The following is an 11,020-nucleotide window of genomic DNA, read 5'->3' on the forward strand; positions in this document are numbered from 1 at the left end:
TCAGACATCACCACTAAAGTGCTTATCCACGTAACCAAACACCACCTGCTCCCAAAAACCTATTGAAATAGAGAAAAAAAAATACATGGGTTTGAAAACAACAAAAATCAAAATATAATTCACATGACATAAACTATTCTTTTTTTGAGGTGGAGTCTTGCTCTGTCACCCAGGCTGGAGTGCAGTGGTGCAATCTCAGCTCACTGCAACTTCCGCCTCCCAGGTTCAAGGGATTATCCTGCCTCAGCCTCCCAAGTAGCTGGGACTACAGGCACTTGCCACCACGCCCAACTGATTTTTGTATTTTTAGTGGAGATGGGGTTTTACCATATTGGCCAGTCTGGTCTTGAGCCCTTGACCTCAGGCGTTCCGCCCACCCCGGCCTCCCAAAATGCTGGGATTACAGGCATGAGCCACCAGGCCTGGCTCCCACCATCGTAAAGTATATGATTCAATGGTTTTTAGTATATTCACAGCCCCGCTATCTAATTTCAGAACATTTGCATTACCCCAAAAAGACACCCCAAGCCTGTTAGCAAGGCACGCCTCACTCGCCCTTCCTCCAGCCTCTGGTGACCACTAACCTCCCTGTCTGTGCACACTGACCCATCCGGGACCTTCCTATAGATGAAATCATACCACACGTGGCCTGTTGTGTCCGGCTTCTCTCTGAGCGTCGTGCTCCTGAGTGCTGGAGCGTGATCAGTGCTTCGCTGCCTTCTGTGGCCCAACAGTAACACTCTGCACAGATGGACCACATTCAGCTTCTCAGTTCATCTACCGATGGACATGCATTCCTACCCTTTGGCTACTGTGAATAGCGCTGCTATGAACATTCATGTATGAATTTTGGTATAAACATGTTACCCACACAAAATGTCATTTCTCTTGGGCACAGACAAGGAGAGGCATTTCTGGGTCACGTGGTAATTCTATGTTGAACACCTTGAGGAAATATAAGACTGTCTCCTACAGCAGCCACGGCATTTTACATTCCCCCCAGCAACGCACCAGGGTACCAGTTTCGCAGGGCACTGTGTCTTAGTCGGGGACGGGAAACATCCCAGAACGCTGAGGATGGCCAGGTCACAAGCTGGTGTGGTGTGAGGAGAAGAGCTTGGCCACCCTAGAAGGTGTTTCTGAGAGACGATGGGAGCTGGCCTCAATGGTGGCCCAGCTCTGCCCATACTAAACACAGACCACATAGGCAGCCTGGCTGGGAAACAGTCCCCCACCAACCCCTGCCGAGAGAATCCTCTGGGAAAAGGCGAATCCTGCACCACACCCCTCAGCCACTGCTCAGCGCCTCTCCCAGACCTCCTGCTTTGCACTTCCCTCCCTCCCATTCCTTCCAAAACCCAGATCTGGTCCCCTCACTCCCTGACTCAGAATCCTCACCCAGAGTGGTCTGGAACTTGGCCTGTGGCCAGCCAGAGAGCCCCAGAAAGTTCTGGAGCAAGGGCGTAAACAATCAGCCTTGGTGATGCTCTTGGCTGCCATTTCCCATGAAAAGAACGGCCTGCGGACCCCATAAGAGTCACTGGGCCCCTCACCCCACCCCCACCTTGAAGGTGCCCCTTCAAGCTGTTTCAGGAATTCACTGAGCTTCTGACTTTTTAAGCATTTGCTGCTAACAAGAAAAATAAGTGTTTAAGAAACATTGAGGCCAGGCACGGTGGCTCACACCTGTAATCTCAGCTCTTTGGAAGGCTGAGGCAGGCGGATCACAAGGTCAGGAGTTCGAGACCAGTCTGGCCAATATGGTGAAACCCTGTCTCTACTAAAAATACAAAAATTAGCCAGAAGTGGTGGCATGCGCCTGTAGTGCCACCTACTCAGGAAGCTGAGGCAGCAGAATGGCTTGAACCCAGGAGGTGGAGGTTGCAGTGAGCCGAGATTGTGCCACTGCACTCCAGCCTGGGCGACAGAGCAAGACTGTCTCAAAAAAAAAAAAAAAAAAAAAATTTTTTTTTTTAACAACATTTTTTTCCAAAAAAGGGGAAAAACCAAAAACCCCACAAAAAAAAAAAAAAAAAAAAAAAAAGTTTCTTTTTTAGACACATTGATTTACCAGAAGGTGGAAACACCCAAATGCCCATCAAATGAAGAACAGATAAACTCAAAGTGGTCTATGTGAAGGAACATGATTCAGCCATAAAAGGAATGAAGCACTGATCCAGCCTGCAGCAGTGCCAGGCCCAAAAGGCCACACAGTGTAGGATTCCACCGGAATACAGAAATCTATAGACACAAAGGGCAGGGGAGTCGGTGCCAGGGCTGGGGGGAGGGGAAAGGAGGGTGACTGCTGATGGATGAGGGTGTAAAGTCATGAAAATGTTCAGAACTATGGAGGGGATAACTGCACGCCACTGACAATGTCCCAAATGCCACTGACTTTAACTTTATGTGAATTCTACCTCCATTTAAAAGAAGGTGGGAGCTGGGTGTGGTGGCTCACGCCTGTAATCCCAGCACTTTGGGAGGTTGAGACAGGCAGATCACCTGAGCCGGCCTGGCCAACATGGTGAAACCCCGTCTCTACTAAAAATACAAAAATTAACTGGGCGTGGTGATGGGCACCTGTAATCCCAGCTACTCAGGAGGCTGTGGCAGGAGAAGTGCTTGAACCCAGGAGGCGGAGGTTGCAGTGAGCCAAGATCGTGTCATTGCACTCCAGCCTGGGCGACGGAGGACTCCATCTCAAAAAAAAAAAAAAAGAAAGAAAAAAAGCAGCACCAACTTTGGGAATGAAGGCCTCTTCCCCTGCTGAGGTTCCTACCTACAGTCACTGGGATACGCCAGCCCCTCTTTCCTCTGAGCCTGGGCAGGTGTCACTTCCCCAGGTGAGCCTGCCCTGCCACCTCCCCTGTGGCCTTGTCAACTCAGGGCAGGAACTCCCCCTCTGTGAAGCCCCCAGCCCTCGCACCTCTGATCGCAACAGAGGCTGATTCTTCCCAGGTCCAGCTTTCATACAAGGAAGGAGCTCCACCCCCCGACCCCCGAGAGCTGGCACTGGGCCATGCTCATCTTTGACACCTGTGCCTGCCTGGCACATGCTGCTGTCTGTGTTTCCTGAATGATGAACACATGGAGGGGGCCTATACCTTGCAATCCTGTTCCGAGTGAGACCCTTTCCCAGTACCTACATGCCCATCCCTGCTCCAGCTGCCCTGGTTCGAACCCATGGCTCTTGGAGTGAAGATGTAAAGCTTCGCCACACCCTCCCCGCCACTTCCTTGCCCTGCTTCAGTGGCCCTGCCCGGGTGTGTTAGCCCCCTCCACCCTCTCTCCGCGGCGTTAACACCCTGCCATCTTTCGGTGTCTATCCACTTCTTCTAAGTGGGGCCAGGTGTCCCTCCATTAGGGGCGTGTCTCGCACTGTACATACATTTGCTGGTTTGACCAGCATCTGCCTCGCAAGCATGGCAGGGGCCATGGGGGTTTGCTTATCACCTAGCCCCTGCTCCCAGCCTGGCGTTCCACAAGTGTTTCCCGAATAATGAATGCCTACTCCAGACCTCCAGGGTCAGACACGTTCTCCCAAGAACCTGCAGCTGAGAGCTGGGGAGGAAAGGGAGGGCAACTGATTCAGGACTGGTACATCCCAAGCCTGGAACAGAGTAACCCACAGTGGGTGCAGAGTCCGACGCCAGCTGTCTCCCCATCTACAGGCACAGGGGGTGGGCGGGTGGCTGAGGAAGGGTGCGTGGGGGTGAGTGAGTCTTCAGCAGTGAAGGTCATGCGCAGCCCCGGGGGGAAGGAGTGGAGGAAGATGTGGATGGATGCCCCAGCCAGGGCTCAGCTTTGGAAGGAGAAGAGAGCAAGTGTGTGGGGAAGAAGAGAGGAGAGCTGCAAAGCTGGGGGAGAGGGCGGCACCCGGGCCCCTACAGGGCCAGTCTCTCACAGCTGGACCTTCTGTGCCTTTGCAGTCAGTCTCACGGGTTCCTCCCAGAGCCCAGGGCCTACCGGCCCCTGGGACCAGTGCTGGCCAACTGCAACCAGGCCTTTCGAAGTGGCTGTGGTAGGACAATCTGCTGGTCTCTGTCCCTAGGCCTGCTACCTAGAGCCTGGACCCCCAGGACTCCTGGCCTCCCTCTTGGAGCTAGCTGCCCTCCTGGACAGGGACTTGATCAGTGGCAATTCCCAGAGCCTCCCAGGTTAGGCCTGAGGACTTGACATTCTGGCTGCTTCTTCCCGGGTCAGGATCCAAATTCAAGGCCATAAAAGGGGACCTGGCAGCTCCTAAGCAAAATCCCACCCTCAAGAGATGGGCAGAACTTTCCTGGTGGCTGCCCACACAGCAGGCGTGAGATGTGCTACACCATCCACCCTGGAGCCTGAAAGTCCAGCCAGGTGGGAATCCCGGCTTAGCGACCTCAGCCCCGGCTCCCAGCCCTTGCTCCTGCCTGGCACTTCTAGTTACTCTCCCCTGATAAGCTCTGAAAGCAGGAATTCCAGAAGGAGAAACTCCCCCCTCCCTATGGTAACATGGAACCTGGCTCAGAAGATGCAGGGGTCACCTGGCCTGATGTGTGACCGAGGCCCAGAGGCCAGCAGCTGTGGGTTAGGGGCGGCCCCCAGCCATCTCCTGACTCCCAGGCACCCGCCTGTGTCCTGCCTGTCCAGGCCAGGCCCCACCTCAGGCTCCTGGGTCCCTGCTCTGGTCAGGGGTCCGGCCACCTTACCACGGTTGCCAGGCTGGGAATATGTTTGACTGAGTTCTCGACCTCCTCTTCGGTCACTTCGACCAGCGTGCAGTTCTCGTCCTCCGACGGCAACGGCTCCGCCCCGTGCCTCGTGACCCAGGGGTGCAGCTTCAATGAACGACAGGAGGGGTGAGGGGCGGGCGCGGCTGGCTCCCGGAGGACCCTGCCAGCGAGCGGAGACACGAGGGCATGCAGGAGGGAGAGGCGAGGGCCTGTGGTCAGGCATGCAAGACAGCTGGCGAGCAGAGGGCGGGGTGAGCAAAGGGGCGGAACGTGAAGACGGAGAGACAGGACAGGAGGAGCTTGGAGGCTGAAACGGGAGCAGGGCGATTCTCCATCCGGCCCCAGGTCTTGGCCAAAGTGGCTGGAATTTGGCATCTGCCTTGCCTGGCTGCCCCAGGAGCCTCCATCACGCCTCAGCCATAATCCCGGACACCAGGGAGGTTCGGCACACGGCAGGCGGCATTCTCCCCACCTCACAGCAGGCGAGACAGATGCTAGCAGGCACAGTGAGACCAGCCTGCAGGACACGATCAGGAGAGGACCCACACAGGGGTCTGTCCCTTGGGTCCAAGCCCTAAACCTAAAATTACTTTCTGGGCTGCCTCCTGTTAAGACACCTTCAAACGCTGGTTAGCTAGGCGCCTAGAAGGTCCCCAGGCAAATCTCTAGATTTCTTTTTCTTTTTGTGAGATGGAGTCTTGCTCTGTTGCCCAAGCTGGTATGATCTCGGCTCACTGCGGCCTCTGCCTCCTGGGTTCAAGTGATTCTCCTGTCTCAGCCTCCCACGGAGCTGGGATTATAGGTGACCACCACCACACTTGGCTAATTTTTGTATTTTTTAGTAGAGATGGGTTTCACCATGTTGACCAGGCTGGTCTCAAACTCCAGACCTCAGGTGATCCACCCGCCTCAGCCTCCCACAGTGCTGGGATTACAGGCGTGAGCCACTGTGCCCGGCCGATCTCTAGATTTCTTTTTTTTTTTTTCATTCTTTTTTTTCTTTTCTCTAGATTTCTTAAAGGGCCAGATGTATGCGTGTGGCATTAGTGGGGAAGTGTTGGGGAGGACGCTTTCCTAAAAGTGCTTTCTGCAAGACGGTGGACTTCAGCAGGCTGGGGAGGTAGAATTGCTCACTAATTTCCTCCCATCCTCACTGCAGTTTCTCAAAGGGACTGGCCTTTGGAAAGGACCCGAGTTCCGGCAGCAGGGAGTGGAGCACAGGGCCCCAGGCTGGCCGGCGGTGGGTGGATCCCGTTGGCCCACACCAATCGGAGCAAGTGCAGGCTGGTTGGTCACAGATCCCACTCCACAAGCACAGTGCACACGATGCCCACATCTTCTTCCCCAACCCTCAACAGAGCCCCCAGCAGCTCAGAGGCCCCGGGGCCTGGGAGAACAGCAGTGCCAAAGAGGGTGTGGTGCTATGGACACAGGGTGTGGGGCCTGGCTGAGGCAGAGCTGAGCCAAACAGTTCCAAGCACGGGCACTGGCCGAGCCAAGGGTACCTTGATTTCCGGCACCACGATCCTCGACTCAGGGTTCTTGTCCAGCATACGGGTGATCAGGTCCTTCAAGTCCTCAGCTATATCTGGCCTGCAGATGGAGACATGTCAGGGTGGGAGACACATCAGGCGTGGGAGACACACGACTGCCAAGAACTCAGACCGGGAGGTGACGCAGGATGGCGGGAGATACTCACTGGTCTGGAAATTCCAGGGCCTGACTCTTGATCTTACTGTGTAAACACATGATCCGCTCGTCCATGAATGGGCACTGCGAAGAGACCAGGGACAGAGTGACGGTCCACGGCGGCCACCCATGCTGTATCACTCCACATAGGAAATAGCCGAGAAACCAACAATTGCGGCCCAGGCTGGGGAGCAGACAGTTCCCATTCTCCCTGAGAATGGCGCAGACACAGGGCTGTGGGGCCCGGCCGAGGCTGGGCAGAGCCAGAAATGCCCAGGAGTGTCCTTCTCAAAGGGCTAGAGCCTTTCCCAAGCACACTGCAGCCCCCCTCTGTACCTGGGCCTCAGTTTGCCTACTTACACCAAAGCAAACGCTGCTCATCACCCTCTTGCCAGGTGAGCAGCAGAAACACCAGAACAAAACAGAAGCTCCGCAGCAGCAGCAGCACTGACGTGCAAGGGTGTAGCCTGGACCACGCCGTGCCCTGCCCTGGGGTTTTTATTCACTGTTCCCCCTCCCTGCAATGTTCTTCCCACCAATATCTACATGGCTTGGTCTCTCCCACCATGCAGGTATTTGACTAAAGCTCGCCATCTCAAGGAGACCTTCCTGCACCCCTGTCTAAAACACACAACCCCCAATACCACCGCTGCCCACACTATCCCATCGTAGCACTTATCCCTGATGTTATGGTACAGATTTGTTTATTGGTTTATTTTTGTTTGTTTGCTTTTTGAGACAGAGTCTTGCTCTGTTGCTATGTGCCAGGCTGGAGTGCACTGGTGTGATCTCGGCTCACTGCAACCTCCACCTCCTGGGTTTAAGCAATTCTCCTGCCTCAGCCTCCCGAGTAGCTGGAACTATAGGCGTGCGCCACCACAGCCAGCTAATTTTTGTATTTTAGTAGAGACGGGGTTTCACTATGTTGGCCAGGATGGTCTCGATCTCTTGACCTTGTGATCCGCCCGCCTTGGCCTCCCAAAGTGCTGGAATTACAGGCGTAAGCCATCACGCCCAGCCTTGTTTATTGTTTAACTCCTCCCACGGGAATGTCAGCTCCAAGAAAGCAGGGATTTCTGTCTGTCTTGCTCACTGCAAACTCTCCCATGCCTAAGAGCATTCCTGGCACAGAGTAAGGGCTCAATAAATAGCTGCTGAATTAATGGACACTTGAATTATTTCTGTCAATCCTCTCAGAAGCCATCAGAAATCATAAGGAGTATTCTCATTTTACAGAAGAGAAAAACAGAAGTTCAGAGAAATAACGTGTCCCAGGAAGTACAAAGAGTGACGTAAGCCTAGATTCAGCTAACTCCGAAGCCTATTTCTGCACCGCCTTCTGGGTGACAAATTGAAGCTTTCACCCAGCCGAGGGCCTGACTCAAGAGGAACTCAGTTATGTGTGCTGGAAAAGGAAGCTTTATATGGGGCACTGAAATGGTGGAAAAGGTGGCAGAGAGGTACCTGAACCACCCCTGTCTAAGGAAAACGATTTCATTAAGAGCAGCGACTTGAGCTCTAGCTAATCACTGCCTCCTAAAGCGTTTGGAAGGAAGAGCAGAGACGGTGGTAACTTACTCTGAAATACATTAAGAAACCAGATGGACTGAGGGTTGAGTAAGGAATGAACAGACAAGCACAGGAAAAGGTTAACAGTAGAATCCAGGTGGTGGGTATGTGGGTGTTCACTGCACAATTCTGCCAGCTTCGCTGTATGATTGAAAAATCTTCTCATCAAATACTGAGAGGCAATCGTTATAAACTCCTTTATTTCTTCATAGGTTTCTTAAGCTTTCCTCAATAAGAACACAAGCTCAGGAAAGGGAAAAATCTACATTTTTATTGCTCACATAATCAAACTGAACTTCAGAGTTAAAACGAGAAGGCCAGGTGCAGTGGCTCAGACCTGTAATCCCAAATCCCAGTACTCTCAGAGGCCAAGGTGGGCGGATCACTTGAGGTCAGGAGTTTGAGACCAGCCCAGCCAACATGCCAAAAAGCCATCTCTGCAAAAATACAAAAATTGGCTGGGCGTGGTGGCTGGCACCTGTTCCCAGCTACTTGGGAGGCTGAGTCAGGAGAGTCGCTTGAACCCAGGAGGTGGAGGTTGCAATGAGCCGAGATCACACCACTGCACTCCAGCCTGGGTGACAGAGCAAGACTCCATCTCAAAAAAAAAAAAGATATCAATAATAACAATAACAAAAACAGAAAAGCCCAAACAGCACTCCCTAAATCAATAACGGTAAACAGCTTTTAATGTGTATTCCAATGCTACCCCTCTGACAGTAGCTTCTAGGAATACCCTGATGGAAAAAACATCGGAGCAGTATCAGGCTCAGGAGGAATGAACATAGTTATTGATCAGTGATGTCTGTCTTGGGCTCAGAAATGGGAGAGGTGGCACAATTGCTCTCTTTGCCTTAAATTTATCAACTATTTATAAACTCTAGAGCCTCTGCCAATCCTTCTGTTTTAACAGATCATTTTTTCACAGATAAGATTATGACATACACACACATATACATTTAAGAAGGCATCCTTTTTCACATTGAGATCTAGATGTAGAAATAAAATAACTCTTATTTTATTTTATTTTGAAATGGAGTCTCCCTCTTGTCGCCCAGGCTGGAGTACAATGGCGTGATCTCAGCTCACTGCAACCTATACCTCCTGGGCTCAAGCAATTCTCCTGCCTCAGCTTCCTGAGTAGCTAAGATTACAGGTGTGGGCCAATGTGTCCGGCCTAAAATAACTCTTACATAAGTAAGTGTGGTCTCCCCACAAGGATGACTATTAGTCCAGGGACCACCCAGTGGCACCAAGGGGATGGGACACCCCACCCTCTTACCTGGCCAAAGACAAAGCAGTAGAGTGTCACACCCATGGCCCAAACATCCAGTGCCTGCAAGAAAAAGAGAGCTTAGTGTGGGGGCACAAAGGGCAATCCAGCATCCAGTCCTCCAGCTTTCCTTTGGGGAGCCACCTCTTGACTCTGAGCCCTTGGAGCTGGGGCGGGACCAATCCTGTCTCCTAGGCTCTGGCACAGGCACAGGATCCAGGCCAGGCCAATGAGGGCCCCAGTATCCCCCACCACAGTGATTGGTTGAAGCATGGACACGTGACCCATGTTGGGCCAATCAGAGCCAACCCCAGGGTTTTTGCAGGAGCTAGTCAAAGAGGAACGCTATTGCCACTGAGGTTGGCAAATGATTGAAAGTAACCTGGACCCTTGGTGCCTGACCCACCTATAGAGGAAACCAAATAAGGAAAACAACTGAAAGATGGAGAGAGATGGTTTCTGTTTGAGTCCCTGGATCTAGCCAAGCCTGAAGCCTACACCTCAGTATCACGATCCAGTGGATTCACTGTTTAAGCCTGGGTGAGTTGGATTCTTGCTGCTCAAAACCCAAAAGACTAACACAGGCAGAACTCTGTGGCTGAGGCAGGCCCAAGCTCACCTTCCCAGAGAAGATCTTGCGGGTCTCAGAGAGCGACTCGGGCGCCATGAAGGCGGGCGTGCCCACTGTGTTGGAGAGGAGAGCGTCGCTGCCCTTGAACTCATTGCTCACACCAAAGTCGGCTATCTTGATGTGCCCATCTTCTCCGACCAGGAGGTTGGAAGGTTTGATGTCACGGTGGATGATCTTCTGGTAGTGTACTGGGGAGAGGTGGACAGCAGGTGGGAGACAGGGGCAGGAAAACCTCGTGAGGACCTCCGTGTGGTCACATGGCCTGGAGACACAAGCATGGCACCCTCTGGTGCCTTGTCTCCCACAGACAGGACTTTTCCAACCTTCCCCTCCCCAAACCTGCTGAGCACTCACGTGCTCTAAAAGATGAGAGGAAAAGAGTGTCTTCAAGGAAGTACCAACTCACCATCGCCCCACCCTTTCTCAACAATGAACATGAAACTGCCAATAGCAGTTTCGTAATCGCCTGTTATTTATTAAGGCACAAGTGAAAGTGCATGGAAAGTTTTCGCTGAGCTTGGCTCCCAGCTCTGAGTGAGACCAACGGTGAAACATAGTTTCATTTGCCAACAGCCAACACTCAGCTGATTTACCAAACCAACAATGACCTGAGCAGCCAATTTGAAATGTGAACCACACAGCCGAACTGGGGGCTTGGCTAACTCTTGCTGGCTATCGGCCCATGGCACAGGACAATTCTACAGCCTGGAAGACCCAACTGCCATGAGGATGATTTCTGTAAAAGCAGCAGCAGCTCCCTCTGCAGAGCACCAAGTAAGGGGTCCAGCCCTGCATTAGGTGTTTCACATTCACATTTTACATTTAATTAAACCTCCAACCATCCTATGTGACAGGCAGGGGTAAGAGCTAACATGATGGCTGGGCGCAGTGGCTCACACCTGTACTGCCAGAACTTTGGGAGGCCAAGGCGGCAGATCAGCTCAGGTCAGGAGTTCAAGACCAGCCTGGTCAACATGGCAAAACCCCACCTCTACTAAAAATACAAAAATTAGCTGGGCGTGGTGGCAGGTGCATGTAATCCCAGCTACTTTGGAGGCTGAGGCACAAAAACCACTTCGACCCAGGAAGCAGAGGTTGCAGTGAGCTGAGATCACGCCACTGCACTCCAGCCTGGGCAACAGGCAAGAA

The 11,020-nt window shown here is 52.7% G+C and overlaps 1 protein-coding gene across 5 annotated transcripts in view; it reads right to left on the reverse strand.

The window, feature by feature from the left end:
- The window catches only part of CAMKK2 (calcium/calmodulin dependent protein kinase kinase 2), a 56,614-nt gene that overhangs the window by 5,567 nt on the left and 40,027 nt on the right, over positions 1 to 11,020 (reverse strand). For 3 of the 5 annotated variants that reach the window (XM_017544253.2, XM_017544254.2, XM_017544256.2), the window contains exons 10-14: positions 9,860 to 10,059; positions 9,250 to 9,303; positions 6,409 to 6,482; positions 6,215 to 6,302; positions 4,686 to 4,814 (exon numbers count right to left, since the gene is read on the reverse strand). In XM_017544253.2, the coding sequence (XP_017399742.1) occupies positions 4,686 to 4,814; positions 6,215 to 6,302; positions 6,409 to 6,482; positions 9,250 to 9,303; positions 9,860 to 10,059 (545 nt within the window). The remainder of the gene's footprint in view (positions 1 to 4,685; positions 4,815 to 6,214; positions 6,303 to 6,408; positions 6,483 to 9,249; positions 9,304 to 9,859; positions 10,060 to 11,020) is intronic. The other 2 variants (XM_017544257.2, XM_017544255.2) reach the window with 1 other exon arrangement.

This window comes from Cebus imitator, unplaced genomic scaffold, assembly GCF_001604975.1.
Source record: "Cebus imitator isolate Cc_AM_T3 unplaced genomic scaffold, Cebus_imitator-1.0 Scaffold169, whole genome shotgun sequence".
NCBI classification, from domain to species: domain Eukaryota; kingdom Metazoa; phylum Chordata; class Mammalia; order Primates; family Cebidae; genus Cebus; species Cebus imitator.